Source organism: Delphinus delphis, chromosome 17, assembly GCF_949987515.2.
Source record: "Delphinus delphis chromosome 17, mDelDel1.2, whole genome shotgun sequence".
In the NCBI taxonomy this organism is placed as follows: Eukaryota; Metazoa; Chordata; class Mammalia; order Artiodactyla; family Delphinidae; genus Delphinus; species Delphinus delphis.
This window is the reverse complement of record NC_082699.1, coordinates 64498567-64521144: the sequence shown is the minus strand read 5'-3', so window position 1 is coordinate 64521144 and position 22578 is coordinate 64498567. Positions and strand designations below refer to the sequence as shown.

General features: G+C 44.9%; 1 protein-coding gene across 4 annotated transcripts in view; it reads left to right on the top strand.

Annotated features, from left to right (window-relative positions):
• The window catches only part of DERL1 (derlin 1), a 113513-nt gene that overhangs the window by 11617 nt on the left and 79318 nt on the right, over positions 1-22578 (top strand). For 3 of the 4 annotated variants that reach the window (XM_059995141.1, XM_059995139.1, XM_059995138.1), the window contains exons 3-7: positions 2221-2285; positions 3355-3381; positions 3925-4020; positions 6350-6402; positions 7889-7999. In XM_059995141.1, the coding sequence (XP_059851124.1) occupies positions 2221-2285; positions 3355-3381; positions 3925-4020; positions 6350-6402; positions 7889-7999 (352 nt within the window). Of the gene's footprint in view, positions 1-2220; positions 2286-3354; positions 3382-3924; positions 4021-6349; positions 6403-7888; positions 8000-11427; positions 17327-22578 lie in introns of those variants that run through there. The other variant, XM_059995140.1, reaches the window with a different exon arrangement.

Below are 22578 nucleotides of genomic sequence, written 5' to 3'. Positions count from 1 at the left end.
AATTCTGAGCTACCCTTAAATCTAAGTCAGTGCTCATATGCTTGAGAATTGTGAATCAGTCTCACAACTGCAGGGATATAGAAGGTTGGACATTCGGTGTCAAATATCATTTTTCCTTAAATTGGCATTTGCTGTTAGGTGCTTTTTAAGAAGAGGGAAATCACCGTGTTAATACAAAGTTTTGGGTAATAGACTGTTACTTCTGGAAGGGACCTAGCCCATTCCCTCAGTTTTATAAAGGAAGAACAGGAGATTCAAGCAAGTGAAGTGACTTGGCTGAGGTGAAACTGACAACCAGGACTCTGACCGCCATATCAGGGATTGGATCCTTAAATCTACCAGAATATATGATATTCATTCTCCCTTGCCAACTTGCTTAGCATTCTACCCCTCTGATATGATTTCATTGAGGCTTAAGCTGTGGGAGGAATTTTCTTTTTATATCAATAGTAAACTCTAGATTAAATATGGATGATCCGTGACCACTTGTTAAAAATTGTATTATGGGGCATTTTCAAACATATACAAAAGTAGAGAGAAAGGTTAATGAACCTCTTTATTTTTTTTCCTTTTCATTTAGAGAAAACTCACCTAACATAAAGTTCCTCATTTTAACCATTTTAAAGTGTACAACCCAGTGGTCTTTAGTATCTTCACAAAGTTGTGCAGCCATCACCACTAATTCCAGACATTTTCATCACCCCCCAAAAAATCCAAGCCAGCAGTCTCTATCCCTCCCCCTCCTCCCAGCCTCTGGCAACCACTCATCTACTTTGTGTATGGATGTGCCCATTTCGGACATTTTATGTGTCCTTCTGTGACTGGCTTCTTTCACTTAGCATAATATTTTGGAGGTTCATCATGTTGTAGCATGTGTCAGTATGAGCCCCTTTTAATCATCACTCATCTTTAACAGTTATCCCATAGCCATTCTTTTTTTTTTTTTTTTTTTTTTTTTGCGGTACACGTGCCTCACTGTTGTGGCCTCTCCCGTTGCGGAGCACAGGCTCCGGACGTGCAGGGTCAGCGGCCATGGTTCACGGGCCCAGCCGCTCCGCGGCATGTGGGATCTTCCTGGACCGGGGCATGAACCCGCGTCCCCTGCCTCGGCAGGCGGACTCTCAACCACTGCGCCACCAGGGAAGCCCAGGATTATTTTTTTTAAATGGACTATATATATCATGTAATTGTGATGGGGTGTGTGGGGGGGAGGTAACCGTTCGAGATAGAGGGAACTTACAGTCATTTGTTCTTTTCTCCGCCCCTCTCCTAGTCTTGCAGCTGGAGGCATGAGGCTCATCCTTAGAAGGGAGAGCTGGGCCCATGTTGATTGTTCTGCCCAGTAATAAGACAAAGCCCAGTATGTGGCGTAGCAGAAAGAACACTAAACTAGTAGTTCGACTTCACTCTGCTTCTAAAAGCCATGTGACTTTGGTCATGTAACTGTACTTCCTCATCTGCCAAAAGAGGGTGTAGGTCTTTCCTTTGTCCCTCACAGATATGGTAGGAAGAGTCAGGGCCATGGAAAGGTGTGGCTGCCCCCTACTCCCCCACCATTGTTTTCCTTTGCTAGAATGTGAGGTCCTGGAAGACGGAGACCGAATCCTCTTGGTGAGCCCAGTGCCGGACTGTGCGGTAGTGCGCGTGCGTGTGTGTGTGCACGTGCGTGTGTGTGTGCGCGTACGTGTGCGCGTGTCTCCAGTCATAACAACAGTAAGTGCTTCCCAGCCTAGTTGTGTGGAGGAGCCACAGTGGTAGGCAGAACGGACATGGTTCCTCCCCTGACGGAGCTTATGGTCTAGTGGAGGGAGAAGGGATTAACCAGGTAATCACGAATAGGTCTCCGTCTCATGATGAGAGCCATGAAGGAAAGGCCAGCAGGCTGTGAGGGGCTTCAGCGGATGGGGTCTCAGTAGCTGTGGACCTGACTGTCCTCTCTTTGGGTTTCTTTTGGCTCGTGCTAGTTGAGCAGAGCATTTTACGGACTGGAATTCAGTTAGGGGAACACAGATTATTAGCCTTGACACCCGGGCAACTTTACTTTAGGGCTTAATTGTGGACACGGTTTTATATATTAAAATTTTCTTTTACTTCCGAGGAGTGGTTTTAAAATATTCTCATTTTGTGTTTTCTCTACAATTTTTTGAAGTATTCCTCAACATAGAAGTCTCTTTGTTCCGAAATTCTGAACCATGACATTTGGCTTATTTTTGTTTCCAGGAGCTTTTGATGGGAGGCCAGCAGACTATTTATTCATGCTCCTCTTCAACTGGATTTGCATCGTGGTATCCTTCCGTCTGTCATTTTGGGCCAGAAATAACCAGATTTTTTTTCAGGTTTGGGGAAATGGGCAGTAATCTGCATAATATTTTAAATGATAGTATTTGCATCTTTGTTTACTATAGTTAATAGTTAAGAATCATGAAAGTTCTTGTCAAAAGCAGTAGTAAATCACATAGCTGTGGAGTGATGCATTCCCCTACCATTGCCTTTGTGGGGTTTTTCCACATTTGGTTGAGTTTTATTACTGTTCCCTCTTCTTGTTCCCAGTTCTCTGTGTTCTGGTGTGTGGCAGCTTGTTGACTGCAGCTCAGAGAGATTCCGTGCCATGAGATAGCTTTTGAAAGCTGTGGTCCTTATCAGAAAATTAATTTACAACCAGCATCCTTTCTGACTTTAGTGCTGTCTTTGTCTCGAGGTCCTAAATGGTAATTTGGTCCCTCTGTAAGTGCCTGGCTCTGGGAAAGGACACAGCATGCCTCTCTGCTTGCTGTGTGTCAACCACAGCTGTCAGCAGCCTTCCGGCCGCAGACCTTTACAGATAGTGAGAGCAGCAGAAGGGGCTTGGTGGCTCAAGTCCTGTGCACAGTTGGTGAGCTCAGAATGGCTTTGGGGTTTAGTGTCCATTGAAACCTGGCCAAGAGCCAGAAAACTGTGGCACTCTGGATGCCCTTTCCCTCCTTTAAGGGAAGATAAAAAGATTGTTTTGGACTTCACCTGTGCTGTGGAGCCCTGAATGTGAACAGACGCATTATTTGTTTCAGAGGCATGTTTCACATGCCCCTCCATCTCCTAATTGAAGGAGAGCTACTGAAATACAGTGGCAGGGCACGGAGGACACAGGCAACCAAACTGAGTCATGTGCCAAAGCAGTTAATTTCTACTATTTCCTCGTCATCGGATAGTTTAATAGCGTGTTCACAGTGAAGATTATTAGATACCTTTGTGTTCCGGGGTGTTTTAAGCAACCTGAACTATAGAAAAGTGTTTTCCTTCAGAAAACTGGAATGAAATCAACTTTTATTAGGTGTAGAATGCTTTATTTGTGTCTGATCTTTAACTTTACAAACCCAGATTACTGGCTTAGCGATGGATATGCAGGTAAGTGTCCCTTGAAACTATTTGGCCTTTCATGTGTTTCAGACTTACTGTTAATGACCTTTGACAGAAGTTTAAATTGCATTAACTGCGTGGTTAATTATATGGTATTTTGAAGCTCTTATGTGAGTTACCTAAATCATTACTGTCCTTGCTTATTTCTGGCTTCTGTATTAATGTATGAACATTGAGAACGATGGTTTATCCAGTGTTTTCTGTGCATGTGTGTGGATATGTATTTTTAAAAAATGGAGAATACATGGTAAGTAAAGCTTTATTGCATACTTTTTCCAAGTAACAGAGCTTGACCCTGATATTTCTGAATCCATCCCAAATAATATAATTGTGTTGTATTTTATTAGAGGATTTTAAAGCATGCATTGCATGATTAAGTAATTCTGATGAGTTGAATTTCCTTCTGCTTTTTGAATAACCATGGGAGAATTTATTTGGAGGGGAGAGGTTAAAAAGCAAAAAAAGGTAGGTTTACGCTAAGCCTCTGTTTTAAGTGCCTCTGGGGCCTTTACGTGTTCCTTTCTTTTGCAGTTGCTGATGATTCCTCTGATCATGTCAGTACTTTATGTCTGGGCCCAGCTGAACAGAGACATGATTGTATCATTTTGGTTTGGAACACGATTTAAGGTACTCTAACCTAGCTGGGAAAATTTCCTTTTCATTTGTCTTTGCAGAAATCCCTCTCTTCAGCCCAGAGATGTACTTTCTGACACGTGCAGAAGAGGTCACTACAGAGCAGTAAACCGTAGGCAAGCCCCTTCTCCTCTCCTCAGTCCCCCTGGGTTTCTTTAGCCAACCCTGAGGCCTTTGCTGACTATTACTTCTCACTCCCTCTGGAGCTCAGGCCCTTTAGGCATGTGTCCTGAGTGATCTCATGTATGTGTGTGTGGTAGGGGGAGGGGAGGAAGGACACTCATGTGGAACCCTCTCTTTTTTTTTTTCTGTACGCGGGCCTCTCACTGTTGTGGCCTCTCCCAGTGCGGAGCACAGGCTCCGGACGCGCAGGCCCAGCGGCCATGGCTTACGGGCCCAGCCGCTCCGCGGCATGTGGGATCTTCCCGGACCGGGGCACGAACCCATGTCCCCTGCATCGGCGGGCGGACTCTCAAGCACTGCGCCACCAGGGAAGCCCGGAACCCTCTCTTTCAGTCTGTTCTTATCATTGCCTGTTATGTATTTTACACTTAAGCTGAAACAGATTGGTCTCCCCCACCCCCAAACACTTCCCTTTGTGCCTTCTCTCACAGCTTTCCACCTGTAACATCTTTTTTATTTTCTTTCTCATGTAAATCCTGCCCATTCTTAATTTGAGTGGGGGACTAAACATATTTCCTGCCTCTCCTCCCTGGAATTGGTCTTGCCTTTGGGCTTCTGCTGTGTTCTTATAGTAGTCACCGCATTCTGCCTTCAAGCTATTGATGTGTAACCCTTTCTTTACCAGTTTGCGATGTTTTTTTGCAACGCCCTTAGCTCTTAGTATGATGTCTTGAAACTGGTAAGGGGTGTTGACCTCAAGTAAATAGGCTGCCAGATACTTCTGCAGCAAAGATGGGTTTACTTGGGATCAGTGGAGAACTGCATTTCGGGGTCTGCAACCATGGTGAGCCACGAGCAAGTCCGTACATGCAAAGGGAAGGAGAGCGCTTTTCTATAAAGAGGAAAAGGAAGTCAAGAGGTGTGGTAAACAAAGCTTTTCATTGGCTGAGTCCTTGCAGGGAAAGAAGTCTGTCTTCTTCCTCTTGGGCTCTGCTGTTGAAACAGGGCGTGAGAGCTCCCCCTTCTGGTCTCCCAACCCTACTTAATGGAGGGTTCTGTTTGCTAATTTTTTTTTTTTACAGGGGCTCAAATGTTGAATTCATCTGCAGAGCTGTCTTACTTGGGAGAGTGTTAGTTCAAGAGATCAATGTGTAATGTGATAAAGATTCAAAGTAATTTTGTGAAATATGTAAAAGGAGAACCTAAAAAGTTGGGGTGTTTTATAGCTGATTGGTAACAATTTGCTGGCAGGAGTCTTAATGTGACTCTATTATGGACCATGTTTTTATTAGCATCCATACGACACTCATCTGCTTTCTTTTTTTTTTAGTATTTATTTATTTATTTGCTTGCACCAGGTCTTAGTTGCAGCAGGTGGGCTCCTTAGTTGCGGCATGTGGGCTTCTTAGTTGTGGCATGCATGTGGGATCTAGTTCCCCGACCAGAGATCAAACCTGGGCCCCTTGCATTGGGAGCACGGAGTCTTAACCGCTGTGCCACCAGGGAAGTCCCAGACACTCATCTTCTTTCTAAAGCTATTTGTTATAATTCAGCAGGGTATGTATTGGATCTGAAAACTATGGGCAAAGTACTCTGTCTCCAATTGCTAATATCTGAATAAGTATGATGCTAGGGACCTCTCTGGTGGCGCAGTGGTTGGGAGTCTGCCTGCCAGTGCAGGGGCATGGGTTTGAACCCTGGTCCGGGAAGATCCCACATGCTGCGGAGCAACTAAGCCCGTGCGCCACAACTACTGAGCCTGCGCTCTAGAGCCTGCGAGCCAGAACTACTGAGCCTGCATGCCACAACTACTGAAGCCCATGTGCCTAGAGCCCATGCTCTGTAGCAAAAGAAGCCACGACAATGAGAAGCCCTCACACCGCTGCGAAGAGTGGCCTCCGCTTGCCGCAACTGGACAAAGTACAAAGACCCAACGCAGCCATAAATAAATAAATAAATAAATAAATAAATAAATAAGAAGGCTTGAAACAGTAGGAATGATGCTAGATTGTTAAAAGGAACTTTTGCAGTGACTTGCCAAAGGATTTATTTATTTATTTTTTAAACATCTTTATTGGAGTATAATTGCTTTACAGTGGTGTGTTATAAAAGCCCTTCTCAATAGAACCTTCCCCATTTCAGCCCCCTAGCAGCTGTATCCTCTGTAGGTGTATTCATGTTTGTGTGTATTCTTTCCTAGGCCTGTTATTTACCTTGGGTTATCCTTGGATTCAACTATATCATCGGAGGCTCGTAAGTGATATTAGATTTATTTAATTGCAAACTAACCCTTGGAAGACTTCCATTATTCTTTATCTTCCTTCTCTAATCTTTATAACACTTCAAAGAATCTCAACGTTGATACCTTGGTACCTTATACTTTTGAAATAATTTCATTTGGATGTAATTGATTAAAATTGCAGGGCTTTAAGCACATTTAGCACTGAATGGTTTTTTATTATTGTTGTTGTTTGTTGTTATAGTATGCTTCCATATATGTGTTTTTGAATAAATATTTATTTCTGGATTCACTGTCCAGATTGAGCAAATATAGACCTAATTTTATCCAAGCCAACTCTGTGCGTAAAATTCCTGTTTTTTTAATTCTTAAGGCATTTCCAGAATGCCTTGGAAACTGCTCACCAGTCACAGAAATGCACAGATTCTCAGATGGGAAGTTTTGTCAGTGGTTTAATAGTATAGAAGTTTGGGCCAAACGGGGTCAAATTTCTAGTCTGGAATTAGACCTGAGACTTAGGAAAATCTTGAATGCATCCAGTCAGAATTTTGGAAGGATGATTTCAAGATGCAGTTATTCTAAGAACTCCTGTTTCTTACACCACAAAATATTTTTAACATTTTTAAACGGATTTTGCTCGTGCTAGTTCTTAATGCGATGACCTCTTTGCTCTATATGGTCCTAACTTCTGCTGCATATCCACAGGGAGAAGGGAATGAATCGAGTAAACAGATTCTGTTTAGAGTAGAGCAAGTCTGGGGCTTGGTAAAACTGCCCTGCCGCCCAGAAGGGCAGAATCTGGGAGCAGTTGTAGACGGTGATTTGTCCCTAAGAGGAATCATGTTGCAGGCGGAGGCGGAGAAGGATATGTAACAGTAAGAATTGATCTGTAAAACCTTGAAGTGGCCTGTGTGTCAGCCATGGGAAGATTGAAGAAGGGCAGTGTTTATTTTAGGATTACAAGGTGAAGGTCAGCTTTCCAGAGTGATCTCTGTGATGTCTTACAGTCAGGGACCCAAGAGGTGAGGGAGACGTGATCCATGGTTCCAGGAACGAGGGAGTGGACGTTTTTCATCCCTCCTTTCCTTACTCCCATGCTTCTCTCTTGCCAGCCTTCAGTTTTACCCACGTTTTGCAAATATGGTATTCGTGACTGAAAGCGTTCAAAAGCTTGCTTTGCGGCTTGCCCCAACTCCTGAGGCAGGAAGTAGCAAAAACAACATGTTGAGGATGGGCAGGGGCTTGAAAGAGATGTCAGAGGGGCAGCTGGCCTTGAAGAGCACAGGCCCCATTGGTCCAGCAGGACGGATTTGCTTCTCATTCAGAATGCGTGTGCCTCTCAGACTTTATAAAAGGGCCGACTGTCGAGCTGTCACAGACTCCCAGCGACCAGAAGCAGGCTGCCACGAAGGATCTCTTCCCTCTGCTATTAGCTAAAACTTGCTGTGTCTCACTTCACTGCTTGAATGTCTTTAAACTCATTTGGCTCTCTGTTTGCAGGGTCATCAATGAGCTAATTGGAAATCTTGTTGGACATCTTTATTTCTTCCTCATGTTCAGATACCCAATGGACTTGGGAGGAAGGAATTTTCTATCCACGCCTCAGTTTTTGTAAGTGTTTCTTCCCCCTCTCGTTTGATAATCATCTTATTGTCCGTGTTTGTCAGCATCCTGATAAAAACTCTGTGAGGGGTGAGGTTTCCCTCTCAGTCTGATGGAGCAATGTGAGCCAATCAGGGACTTGCCCAGGTCACTCCAAGCCAAGGCCTGGTCTTCTCCTGGAGCCCTCGTAGCCAGGGGCCGCTGAGCCTAGATTTAGGCGTCCCGGGGAGCCGTGGGCCCTGCAGAGCAGGCGGCACGCCTGTGTGCATCCGGTGTGTGCAGCAGGGGGCCAGGGTGACAGGGTTATCAGTTTTACCTAAGATTTTGCCTGAGGAAGGGGTAAGAGGGTAAGTAGTCTCATTGGTTAGCAGTTTAAAACATCTTTATATTCAATATTATAGACCAGAATGTTTAAAGGACTTTTCAGCGTTAAAATGAGAGATGGGAGGCTTGTATAGTCCCGCCCCCTGGGAGGATGTGCGTGTTCTTTCTCTGTTTGCAGAGTTTACTAAAGTGAGGAGGCCAGGGGCACAGCTTTGGTTTCGAGACAGACTTGGGTTGGAATCCCATTCCCGTCGTCTACCAGTTCATATATTGTGAAAGTGACTTAGTAAATCCCCCGAGCTCTAGTTTGCGAGTCTGTGTGTTGGGGGGAGGCCCTGTCTCACGGGTCTGCAGGAGGTGGGCTTTACCGTTAGCAGCACAGTAGCGGATGCTCAGCAAATACAAGCTCTCAGCCTTGCTCCTGAAGTTGGGGCGGGGGGCGGGATTCTGATGAGCCCCCAGAGATGCTGACACACTTAAGCGTTCAAGTAGTGTGACCATTCTGTCAGTGAAGCAAAAGGCTGTCGAAGACGGGACAAGTGAAATCACCATCTGGGTGTCACAGCCGGCCTGACAATCACGCTTAATCTCCAGTCGGGCGTATGCAATAATAGCACTTAGAAGCTTAAAAAAAAAAAAAAAAAAAGCAAAAAACCCTTTTCACATCTTGCTCGTTTTAATGTTTTCCAGTTTGTCATTCTTCCAGGGGGTCAATGAGGGCAGTAAACTTGAGTAGGCACCCCTTCCCTCTACTTTTATAGGTTAGAGGAAGGTTTTTTATGGTGAAATACAGTATACAAACAGAGAAGTACACTATTGCTGTATTTTTTTTTTTTTTTGCGGTATGTGGGCCTCTCACTGTTGTGGCCTCTCCCGTTGCGGAGCACAGGCTCTGGACGCGCAGGCTCACGGCCATGGCTCACGGGCCCAGCCGCTCCGCGGCATGTGGGATCTTCCCGGACTGGGGCACGAACCCGTGTCCCCTGCATCAGCAGGCGGACTCTCAACCACTGCGCCACCAGGGAAGCCCTGTTTTGTTTTGTTCTGTTTTTTTCGTTAAGAGCATAAGAAGAAACTTGTTTCTCGTGTGAGCCTTGAGTTGCCTTCAGGCTAAAAAAAAAACCAAATGACCAGTCTGCTTTCTAATTATCAAAGGACGCAGTAACAGCAGGTTTGGATTTTTGATCTAGGTTTATCAAGTCAGATGGCAGATGCATCATTAAAAAAAAAAATTTGTTGCTTTGCGGGGCAGCCAAGAACTATTTTACTTTAAACAGCCATATTCTGACTTAATGGCTTGGAGAGATTTCTCAATTGTGGGCAACAACGTGTATGGGATTCTAGTGGCAAAATCGACATCCCACTGGAGCCTGCCTTCCACTTGAGCTTTCCCTGTTGGTGGAAGCCCTTCTGTTAAATTTTGCATAAAGATCAGATGACAAAATGTAGCTCCTTGCAAAAGCAGTAACTGCTTTGAAATTACCATAAATCTTTGTTGATTATGTATAATTGGGTATCTTTTTATACTAATTACTTGCATTTAATTTCACTATCTGTTTAAGCAGTGGCGATGGCTTCCATATTGTCTCAGAGTAAGAAGCAAAGCAAGACAGCCTTGGTGTTGCCTTTTTTAAGTCTTCCAATTTATTACATACTTTGGAGGAATGTTATTGTGCCAGAACGTCATGAATGTTGGGAAACCAGCGCTTGGAAATACATGTTGATGTAATGATAAAACTGTATTTGTTTAAAAGGGAGGATGCGAGTTATAGAATTCTAAGTCGTATCACTATTTTGCATTCCACTTAGAAAAGTAGACAGATCCTCTTCTGTGCACAGTTATTTTTCTGTTTACAAGGGGTTTAATTGTCTTTGGGGAGGGAGCGTGCAACTAACTGGGTTGATGTAAACACATGAGGACTCCGGTCACTAACTGTTGTCACCTGAATCTCATGCTGTGTGTCCTGCGGAAGTGTGAGGTGTAGGAAGTGGTGTGGGGCACGAGCTCCAGAGTCAGGCTGCCTGGGTTTGAATCCTGTCTGTCACTTTAGAAGAGCTTTGCTCAATTCTGCCTCAGTTTTCCCATCTATAAAATGGGGTAATAGTAGGGCCAACCTCATAGGGCAGTCGTGAAGATGAGAGGCACTTATAAACATGCAGCACCTGGTGTAAAGGAGATGCTTTATGATAAGGTTGAACTCTGCAGGCTTCCTGATGTGGGCAAGTCACCCCTCGTGGTTTGCTCTTGGTGCCATGAGGGGTTTAAAAAGAGGTATCAGATCACGGTCTCTGCCTTCAAGACAGAAATTGAATCATCAGGATCTGATTAGTGGAATAGGTTAAAATACATTCTCAGTTTACTAATAGTCAAGGAAGGGAAGTAGTTAGAAAAACTATTGTGAACATAGAGTCCTGGGTTTACATTTTCTTAGCGGTTCTGGGACTTAATTTATTAATTTGTAAGGTGAGAAATCAGCTAACCTTTTCGGGCCTCAGCTTTCCCACCATCTATGAGAGAAAGATTGCAGTTGGAGGGCAAACTATGAATCAACTTTAAAACACACCCAAATTCCAGGACAGAAAGCTGTCTTCCCTGCTGTCCCTTGATGGACGCCCAAGAACCCAGCAGCATCGTGGTGATGCCGGGCGGTGCTCAAACACGCTGGCTGCAGATTTGTCCTTTGGAACTGAATTTATTTTGTATCCTTTGAGCCAGTTAGAGCCATAGTTACATAAACTAAAATGCTATATAGATGGTTCTTTCTGGTTGTTGGGCTCGTGGGTGTAATATTTTTGTTTCCATACTGTTCCTGCACGAATTGCTTTTATAATCAGGGAAAAAAAAAGTTAGAGTGTGAAGTTAGTGCGAAAGCTTAGTAAATTAAAAAGAAAACATAAAAAGTGAGTGACTTCTGTGGTCAGGGCATTGAGCTAAGTGCTGAAAAGGCAAAGTGCAATAAGACATTGTCCTCAGCCTCTCCGTGGCCACAGACGAACGTAATTCAATGTGACAGATGCCGTGGGAACCCCAGGAAGGGAGATGGGATGGACAACTGCGTGGAGAAGTGACTGTGCTTTTCTCTCCTTTTGTTTCTTCCCCCCCTCTGCTCTAGGTACCGCTGGCTGCCCAGCAGGAGAGGAGGGGTGTCAGGGTTTGGTGTGCCCCCCGCTAGCATGAGGCGAGCCGCCGACCAGAACGGCGGAGGCGGGAGACACAACTGGGGACAGGGCTTTAGGCTCGGGGACCAGTGACGGAGTGGCCTCTGGCCTGCCCACCAGCCTCCACTCAGATGACGTTTCCTCCCAGTGCCGGGTGACCTTTACCACCGAGTTCTAGCTAACGCTGTTGGACCTGACCCACACTGAATGTAGTCTTTCAGTACAAGACAACAGTTTTTTAAATCCTGAAGAAAAAATACATGTTCCTCGAGTTTCGTGATTCTCATTCAAGTCCTTACTGCTAAGAAGAACAAATATCAACTGGGCAGATTTCGGAACTGACCTTAGTTTTTGGTGTCTTCTCTTCCTTTTCCATCTGAATCATGGGTTTCGGCAGGTCCCACTCTGCTGGCACCAAGCTGGGTATCCGGTGTTGGGTCACCAGACCCCTGTCCCGGGGGCTCTTAGCTCTTTCTCGCACCCGCGCCTGCCTCCTCCTTCCCCAGCCTCACACTCCCAGCTAGAGGAGATTGCCCATGAATTGGTCCTGCCTCTGACAAGTTCGCTTTATTTGTTGGCTTTTGCCAAGGCTTGGCCACAGAGGCCTTGTTCCCAGCGTTTTATGGTGGCAGAACCGTAACCGTAGTGCAGAAGGCGGACAGCAGATGAAGAGCTTCCTCAGCTTTTGGGATAGTCGTGGCCTGATATCAGTTGCCACCGTTTGCCACCTCTTCAGCTGTTCTGATAAAAAAAGCACCGCTGAGTCAGTGAGGACCACAGATCGGTATTAATGAGGCCTGAAGGTCCTTGCTAGGCATTTTTTATCCTAAGTGATCAAAACCCTAGTGGAGTTGCATCTTACACAGGGGCTGTGTTTAACCGTGGGCATAATCCCAATGCATCTCGTGTAGGGCATACTGGCTCTGTGTGTACCCAGAGTAGTGGATTTGTATTGTGCTAGAAAGTTCCAAAGCACATTGGCCACAGGGAGAAGCTCTCTTTGAGAGGTGCCTGGGCATTGATTGATTTGACTTCCTTCTCCTTCTGGGTGTATGTTTATTGAGTAGAGTGGAGGGAGAACCTTAAACCCTCTTTAAGTTGTCTTTTTTTTTAAACCGAGCCCCCATTCCCCACCCCCATGGCCATATGCTTCAGTTACTTGTGAGGAGGGTGCAGCTCCTCTGTATGTAGATCTTATTTAGAAGCTGTTGTAAGCACATCTAAGTGAATCACGTGATTTTGGGTGTAATGGCTTTAGAATCATCTGTGTTTGAGGAGCTTTTTTATTTCGAGTCATGAAGGTACATCAGACCATCTTCACCCACAGCTCCTTTTTTTACAGGTGGGCTTTTTCCATCAGAGCTAGGCTTGTCACCGGATAGCTTTTTGAAGGCTGTGACGTTTCACACAGGTTCTTATTTTATATTTTTATTCTGAAAGCAAACTGCTAGGAGCAGTGCTGAGTGGCTGCCATACTTTGAGTCAACTAGAGAAGGCTTTGAACATTTTGACCAGCGGTTCTGTGCAGGAGACACTGTGTGCTAAGAGTATGACTCTTCGCCCCACTCTGAAGCAGTGACGTGTGTTATTCTAGGAAGTGGGGATTTGAAATCCGCTCCTCGTTTTTCATGAAGTTTGTTCGAGTGTACCTCTTCATATTTAATTTATATGGTAAAATAGGCGGCGGGGAGAATCTGAACCCTAACTGTCATATGTTTGCTGTTGACCTGTGGCCAGAATAAAATTTACTCGTAAAATTTTAGAAACCCTTCTTCCTGTTACGTCATGCTTGCACTCACTGTGCAGGAGTGGAGACTCATTGTATGTGTAAGAAGATTCTCACGGTAAGTGAGCTAGTCTACACGCTGTCACAGCAGCTCAACTGCCTGAGAGCAGTAGTCTTTCTGAAGGTTACAAGTATTCCTTAGAATTCTTCAGTTCAAGGCAAAATGTTCATTAAATTCTTCCTCTTAAACACATTTAAGAAGCTGATAATTTTTATTAATTTTGTCTGGATTACCTATCTTTGGGGAATAACTTTAGCTAAGCAAGCTATTTGAGATTTGATTTGGCAAGGCAAGACATGACAGCAGATTCTCTTTGTGAAAGAAAATAAATCCTAATTTTGTATAGAGAAATTCCCGTTTTGTAACTAATCCTTTTTATTGGTAAGAATTGTAAATTAAAATGCACAGCTTCATGGTTGTGTGTCTTAAGTTCCTCTATCCCTACTCTGCTGCCTCTTTTGGATACGACGTAATTTATGTAGCTAGTCATCTCTTGGTGGGCATTGAGGAGTGTCCAGTGTGTGTTGCTATTATAGCCGCACGGCAAACTTTTTTTTTTTAAATTTTTTTTTGGCTGCGTTGGGTCTTTGTTGCTGCGCGCAGGCTTTCTCTAGTTGCGGTGAGCGGGACTTCTCTTGTTGTGGAGCACAAGCTCTAGGTGCGCGGGCTTCAGTAGTTGCAGCATGCGGGCTCAATAGTTGTGGCTCACGGGCTGTAGAGCGCAGGCTCAGTAGTTGTGGCGCATGGGCTTAGACGCTCCGTGGCATGTGGGATCTTCCCTGACCAGGGCCCGAACCCGTGTCCCCCGCATTGGCAGGCGGATTCTTAACCACTGCGCCACCAGGGAAGTCCCAGCAAACATTTTTGTACCTCCTTCTGTTCACGTGTTGGAAAATACCTGTAGGATTAATTCTTGGAAGCAGGATTTTTAGGTTTTCATTATAAGGAAGCAGGATGCTTCAGAACATTGGGTTAGGGGTTATATCTGATTGTAGTATGCTGTATAGCATTTTTGTCACCTCCACCCATGGGTCTGAGTCTTGGAACTGGACAGAATTAGTTTAATCCCCTTTCTGTATTTTCTTTTTAAGGATCCATGGACTGTGAAAGGCAGGTGCAGTGACACTCCTGAACCATCCAAGTCTAGCCCCGGCCTTAGGCAGGCTCTCTTCCTTCATCACAAGTTGGGTGATGGGAAGGAACAGGGCTGTGCACCCCTATTCTGGTGCTGGAGAAACACCGAGAAAATAGGAACAGTCCTGCTTGTTTTGGAGGATAGCACATTGCCAGTATCACTGTGTTCTAAGCTACCTTTTGAAGAACACGGATGTAATAGGTGATGCTGCAGCTGCCAACAGCTGCATCTGTTGCCAACTCTTTCTGAGGTCCCGGCCCCTTTGAAATTTTCAACATTCACTTAACAAACCTTAACCTTTGGAAAAATTCACCCCTGTCTGCTTGGACTTCTCACCGTTAGTATCTTGAAAGGCTGGGCTGAGAGAATATGTGTCTCCTGGCAGTTTGCTTGCTTTCCAGAGTGGCTCTGGTGATTCTAATTGGAATTGAGGGGAATATCATGTCATGTAATTCCTTCCATGTACGGTTTATGCCCAGAACGCTTCCCCGTGCTCCTCCTATTTTCCCACCACTGTTCCTTAGGGTAGAATCCCATTTTCTACAGCACACCTGGGTATTGTTGTTTTTTTTTTAAATTAATCTCTCCCCTTTCTTTTTTCTTTTTACATATTTGTTGATACATTTTGGCTGCACCAGGTCTTCGTTGCAGCACATGTAGGATCTTCGTTGTGGTGTGCAGGATTTTTAGTTGCAGCATGCGAACTCTTAGTTGCGGCATGTAAACTCTTTAGTTGTGGCATGCATGTGGGATCTAGTTCCCCGACCAGGGATGGCCCGGGCCCCCTGCATTGGGAGCACAGAGTCTTACCCACTGGACCACCAGGGAAGTCCCCTCACCTGGGTATTGAGCGTTAATGTGACAGGTACTTCACGAATAATTTAAGCCTCCAATCTCTGGTTTCCAATCTGGCTATACGTGCGAATCACTTGGGGCTTTTGAAGAATGCAGATTTCTTGTTTCGTTTTCATTCTGCATCTTTTTCAAGTTCCCAGTGATTCTGATATTCAGCTGGGTTTGGGAATCAATGTTTAAACCCGCTTGTGAAGTAAGTAGTATTATCCCCATTTCCCAAATAAGGAAACTTGAGAGATTAAGTCAGTTAAGAGCAAGCAGCTAGAAGTTACCAAAGATAAGATATGAACTCAACTCTAAGTTAAGACCTCTGCTGCTGCAGTTGAGGAAGCCAACGTTGAGAATCTGGCATTAAGTGACGAAAAAGATTCTTTTCTTGCCAGGCTGAAGGCAGGCCAACATGTTGGGAAACATTAGTTGAAGGTATAAATTGCTATCATCCCTGGGGGGGAATTGCCTTGTAGCCTGGGAAGAAAAAAACATATATTAATATGATATTAATAAATAATATAATATAGTGTAATATAGTGTCTGCTGAGTGGTGCCTGGGCAGATGCAAATAGAACCTAATCTCTGTCCTCACAGCGTGTTCTCTCCACGAAGGCACACAGCTTGGCCGTTAGTAGGTACTCACGTATTTGTTGAATAGGTGAGCACAAATTATAATACAACTTGATAAGCTGCTAGAGTAGAAATAAGTAAAAAGTTGTATTGGATAGAGGGGTTAGGTCTTGAAAAATCGATGGGAAATTCCAGGCTGAGAAGGAGAACGAATGAGCAGTGGGAACCATTGAAAGATTTTCACATTTGTTCCTTAAAAAGTGACTGGCTGAAGCATTGGGAGGCGGGGAGAGGGCTGAGAGGGGCAGCTGAAGATCAGGTGGCTGAGCTTTGAGTTTGTTGCTGTGGCGCAGACACAAGGCCGTGGGTCGGTATGAGGTTGGCCTGAACCAAGGCCGTGGGACTGGGGGCTGGGGGCTGGATTGGAGAGACCTCTGTGAGGGAGCTGCTGGGAGTTAGTGAGGAAAAGGGGGACTTGTGAGCACAGGACATCAGGACTCAGCATACGTTTCCCATAGAAACGAGTTTGGTTAAAAAATGCTGTACATGGTGCAGCACACTATAGATAATTGGGTGCCAGTGGACCAGCCTGGAAACCTAGCCACTATTTCTCAGTGTATTTCTGTGGAAAAACAAAGTTTTATTATTATGAGCTCTAAATCCATGAATGGGAAAATAAACTTTTCGAACATGACCTCTTCCTGAGTTGGGGACAGCTGTCCAGAAGGCCCCAAGTGAAAGAGAAACAGTTCTCTTGATTCCTGTTGTCCACCCTGTCCCCCTCCTTCAGCTCTCCCCGTCTTTTACATCATTTCATCAAGGAGAGGCCTATCTAGGGTTGTAGGCGAGGTAGAATGTCTCCCCATAGGGTCCACTGGCACCCTGCTCTCTGATGAGACTTATCCATCTATAATCATTTTTTTAATGTCTCTCTCCTGTGGTCTGTTAGCATCTTGGGGGCAGTGACTGCACCTGATTCAAGGCTGTGTTCCCAGTCCGTAGCACGGTGCCTGCCGCAGACAGGTGCTTCTGTGTTCGAGGCACTGAACTAAAATTTGGACCGGGTAAGAGGTTGCGTAGGAATTTGGCCTATTTAGGGAGAGAGCGAATGGCCTGGCCTCCTAGGAGCCTTAATGGATTGGGGGGTGTGGGGAGGTTGTCGTACAGGGGAATCAAGCCTCCTGAAAGAGGATGTTGGAAGAGGTTGGAGATACTGGGAAGAATGGATTCAAAGTTGAGAAACTTTTTAAAACGGCGGTTAATAGCTTTTGTTTGCAGTTGTGTAATTGCCTGCTAATGGGAGTGGGTACTTGGGGTGATTTGGGCAAAAGGAGACTCAGTGTAGACCGAAGGCAGGCAGAAACATTTGGGAAGATTAATCGAAGGTATAAATTTAGCTTTCTGTCCCTCGAGGACTTCTGTGGCCTGTACAAATGCGTATGCATTTAGCGAGAAGGAGAAACCCCTGCCATGGCGTCTGGGCCAGAGAGACCCCCAGGGAGTGCGGGATTGAATTCAGGTGCAAGGCTGCAGGATCACTTAGGAAGTGTTTACTAAGCGCGATGTGTCATTTGAAGCCTCAGCCTGACCCAGATGAACTTGATCCCTCTCTCCTCAGTCAGTGTGTTGGCCTTTTCCTGAGGCCTGGCACTGATAGAGCGAGTATCCTTGTTAACGATGGGCAATCACTGTTAGCTTAAGGGAGACTTTGGGTTTTGATGGAAACTGTCCTGATACAGAAGTTGTAAACCTGGTGCTTAGGATATAAGATGCATCTGTCCCCATAACCAGGCCCTTGTCCCCTGGAGGTTGCCCCCTTGCGGGGGGAGGAGGGACTGGGACTTTTCATGATCCTTTCCATCAGTTAGGGTTCTTTGATTTCAGGTACCCAAAAAGGACTCTGGTTAACTTAAGCAAAAGGGAATTTATTGGAAGGGTATAGACTTATCTCAGAGATTCCAAGGATCTGCTGAGAAGCCTGACATGGAGAGTGTATCAGGGATCGGGAACCGATCTTACCTAAATCAGCTCCACCCTTTATTCTGTGCTTGCATCTCTCCCTTTACGATTGAAGTCCTGGGTCTTAGTGACCTCACTTTGGCCTTAAGTCTCCCTGTTAAGAGGGGAGAGGTAATTTTCCAAAAGCAAAGCAAAGCGCTGTTGCATCATAAGGGGGAAGAGGGTGCCGGATGCCTGAAAAGCCCTGGCTGGCCCACTGGTGCGTGTAAACCACACGTGTGACCTCCTGGAGGAGCGTCTGGCTTTCCCTCAGGAAGAAGGCGGGTGCCCTGGATGAGAACAGTATTCAAAATGCTTTCTATTCACTAGATCATTTAAACCTTACAATTACTCATTTTGAAAGTTATTATTTAAACCATTGCACAGATGAAGAAATGGGGTCCTAAGAAGTTAAATTATCTGTCCAGGGTATGATGGAGCCAGGATTCAGATCCACCCAATTCTGCTTGAATGTAAGTTCTTGCTTGTTTGTTGATATCATACTGAGCTAACAAAGATAAATATAAAATTCATAAAATTTAAATGGAAAGGAGTTTGTGTTTTTTCACACTAAATGCAATATGAAGCCATTAAAGGACTTCAAATCAAAAAGTAAATTACATAAATTACTAATATCAGTCAAAATGGAACCTAGGATGAATTAGGTATTCTATTTTATAGAAAATAATGTTATTTTATTAATATGTGTAATGTAGCTAAATGACCGGAAAGGAATAGGTAAGAGGCATGATGAAAACAAATAGACATTTCTAAATTAACTACCCTCCAAAATTCCCTAATCAGTCTCTAGATAAAGTATCTTTTCCCGGCTTCTTCCTGTCCAATCTTGTGATTCTGTAATACCTCCTGTAAATTATTGTTCTTAACTCAACAGTGATTGCCCAATTCTATATAAAGAGGAAAACACTTGCCGTTCATATTATCCATATTATTGCTTCAGTATCTCCTCCCATCTCCTGTCTCCAGCTCGTCTACAGAGCATAAGCAGTGTAGATTTTGCTGAAGATTTTTGGGGGGATAGGCATGGAACATCTAGGGAAAGTGACTCCCCACATTCTTGAGAGCAGGGACTGTGTCGGTCTGTTCACCACCACATCCCCAGTACCTAGCGCAAAGATTGGCATGCATAGCTGCTTTTCTTTTTTTAAAATTTATTTATTTACTGATTTATTTTTGGCTGCATTGGGTCTTCGTTGCTGCATGCGGGTTTTCTCTACTTGCGGTGAGCGGGGGCTACCCTTCGTTGTGGTGTGCAGGCTTCTCATTGCGGTGGCTTCTCTTGTTGTGGAGCACGGGCTCTAGGCACTCGGGCTCAGTAGTTGCGGCTTGGGGGCTCTAGAGCACAGGCTCAGTAGTTGTGGCGCATGGGCTTAGTTGCTCCGCGGCATGTGGGATCTTCCCGGACCAGGGCTCGAACCCGTGTCCCCTGCACTGGCAGGCAGATTCTTAACCACTGCGCCACCAGGGAAGCCCCAGGCTTCTTGACATAAATATTCGTTGAAGGAGTGAATCCATTTCATAACCTAAATTCCCTTCAGCTATCAACTGGCTCCCTGCCTTTCTCTTCATCCTCTCCTCATGTGGCTTTTCCAGTCCCCTCTAATTCCTTGGTCAGTTTAGCTCTGCCTCCAAAACGCTTTACTCAGCAAAATAAAAGCCTTGCAGTTAATCAGACCTACTCACCTCAGAAAGGCTTACCAAAGTTATTCAGTAGATAAAAAGTAAGACTCTTGGTCAGTGAAGCAGGGGAATTCTGCTGCTAAAAATTTAAGATCATTTCATTACGTACAAACTCCCCAAGTTGTGATACGCACCCTGTAGTGCATTGAATGGTGGCCCCCAAAAGATATGTCCATAGACTAATTTCCAGACCCTGTGAATGTGACCTTATTTGGAAAAAGGGTCTTTGCAGATGTAATTAAGGGTCTTGATGAGGCGATCATCCTGGATTATCTGGATGAACCCTGAATCCCATGACAAGTGTCCAATAAGAGACACACAGGGGATATTTAACAGACAAAGAAGAGAAGACACAGACACACAGAGGAGAAGGTGATGTGAAGACAGGCAGAGATGGGCGTGATGTGGCCAAAAGCCAAGGAACACCTGAAGCTCCCAGAAGCTGGAAGAGGCAAGGCACAGAATCCTTACAGATTTTGGAGTGAGTGTGGTCCCGCTGACACCTTGATTTTGGATTTCTGGCCTCCTGAACTGTGAGAAAATAAAGCTCTGTTGTTTTACACTATCAAGTTTGTGGTGATTCGTTACAGCAGCCCTCGGAAATGCATACACCTCCTATAAAGTGCTGTAGTGAACTGCCAACTGTCTTCTCTGAATTTCTTAAATGCAGTGTGCCTCTTTCTGCCTTTCACACCTGGAACGCTCTCAGAATCCCTGACCTAGCAAGGTGTCTTGGAAATCATATTTCATCCCTTCAGGTGAACCAGTCAAGCACTGTCTAAGGCAGAAAGTTTGACCACGAGTGTCCCACCAGCTAAGGTCACCTGAATGCATCTCTTTGCTTCCTGAGAAAGCTTTAACTAATTTAGAAGCTGACCACGAGGCTTCTCTCGGCATCCCAGTGTCTGTCTACTTTTGTCATAGGCAAAAATCATTGGCAAAACATTGCAAAAATGCAATTTTGGATTTCTTATATAAGCTCAAAGATCCGTTAGGCTAGGGGTTCCTGAAAAGATTATCTAAATCACAGATTTTTCCAGTGATTTTTAAGCATGGAACTCTGCCTTAATGAAATCCAAATCTTACATGTAAAAGACAAAGGTGAAGCGGATCTAAATTGGGAAGGAAGAGAAGGGTCACAGCTAGTGCTGGCTCAAACCCACCCCCTATCTCAGTCCCTTTTCGCTCCTGCTAAAAAAAAAAAAAAAATCCCTTCAAATATCCCTGACTTCTGTTGTTAAAAAATGATTTGTCTAAATTGGTCTCATTTGTGTACCATGGCTACAGAGAACAGGTCCTTTCCTAGTCTTTGTTGGTTTTTTAGGGACCAGTAAATCTCTCTCCCCTTTTCCTTCTCAGTTTGGAATGACCAAGAGGTAATTACAGTTATTAGATAGAGATAAAAATGTTAGCTTCATTATTGAGAAAAGCTAGGTTGGAAGACATGGTAAGGGGGTGTAGTCATGTGGACATCCTAAAACAGAACCTCAGAATTTGAGAGTCCCTGGTCCCTGGCACAGCATGGCAGGGACAGGACAGCCTACTGCTGACCACAGGGAAGAACAGAGGCCTGATTGGCTTCACACAGGCTGAGGTCAGTTCCTACATCTGCTCACCAATCACATAATTCTTTCCCTTGGGAGAAAAATTAAAGAGTTTCTTGTTTACTTTTCCTTCCTGGGAAATTCCCTCTCCTCTAGGGAAATGTGAGGAGGGAGGAATAAGTATTTCTCCTTGAGCATGTTCACTTGCATCCCCATTGACAAGACAAGAGAAGTTTCCACTTGGAAACCCAGGACCCAAATGGCATCTTTTAGGAAGACGAATTGTGTATTAGAGTCAGGCTAACGGCTGTAACCAACAATCCCCAAGTCTCCATCGCATATCACGACAGAGGCATATTTCCCGTTCACATCACAGCCCACTGTGGGTAGGCAGGTGCGATGGCAGGAATGAGGAGGGGTGTCTGCTCCATGCGCTTATTCAGGGACTCAGTCTCCTTTTGTTTAGTGCCATGACTATCAGTACCCCCGGGCCCTCCTGGGACCTCAGAGCCCTCCACTAAATTCTTTGCAGTGGTGAACAGATTGAGAAACAGAACAAGTGGAGGATCGTGTAGGAGATTTAGGGGCCAGGCTGGAAGTAGGATTCTTCATTTCTGCCCACATTCCATTGGTCAGCACTCAGTCACGTGGTCCCAACTAACCCCAAGGGAAGCTCAGAAACATCAGTCTTCCTGGTGGCATAGAAGGTACATCAAAGAGGTTGAGAGAACACAAAGCATTGCCTCAGCACAGTATCACATAAACACAACCCAACCACCAAAGCAATTTCACAGTGATTCCAATCTTGGAGAAGTCCAAAGAACAGACGCGCTACAATGCTACTGCTTCTCAAAACTATTTTATTGTATTTGGTACATTTAGAAAATCGCACACAGCCTAAGCATAGGGCTTGATGAGTTTTTACAAACTGAGCATACCTGTATAACCACCACCTGGATGAGAATGACACCACCAGCCCCCAAGAAGCCGCCTAGAGTTCCCTGTCAGTCAACAAGACCTCCAGGTGAGCCACTGTCCTGACTTGTAACCACGAAGATTACTTTTTGCCTGGTTCCGAATATTCTATAAATGGAATCATGAATTCTTTTGTGTCTGGCCTCTTTTATTTACCGTTACGCTTGCGGGAGCCATTCACCTTGTTGTGTCTAATTGTCCCACTTTCCTTCTTGTTGCTGTAGAGTATTCTGTATAAACACACCGTGATTGATTTATTCATGCTACTGTTGATGGGCATTTGGGTAATTTTAGGATAAAGCGAGCTGTGCAGCTGTGAACATTCTAGTGCACATCTTTTGGTGAACGCAGGGACACGTTATCTGCTGCGTAGGCACCTCCTATACCTCGTTCCTAGAAGTGAGACTCCTTGGATCACAGAGTACGTGCAAGTTCAGCTCAGGTAGAAACGACCAGTTTCGCAAAGCGATTGTACCCCCTCTCTACCGTGGTGTGAGGTACGAGGGTGCCAATGTCTTTCTTTCCCCAGAGTTTCTTAAAATCCTCACT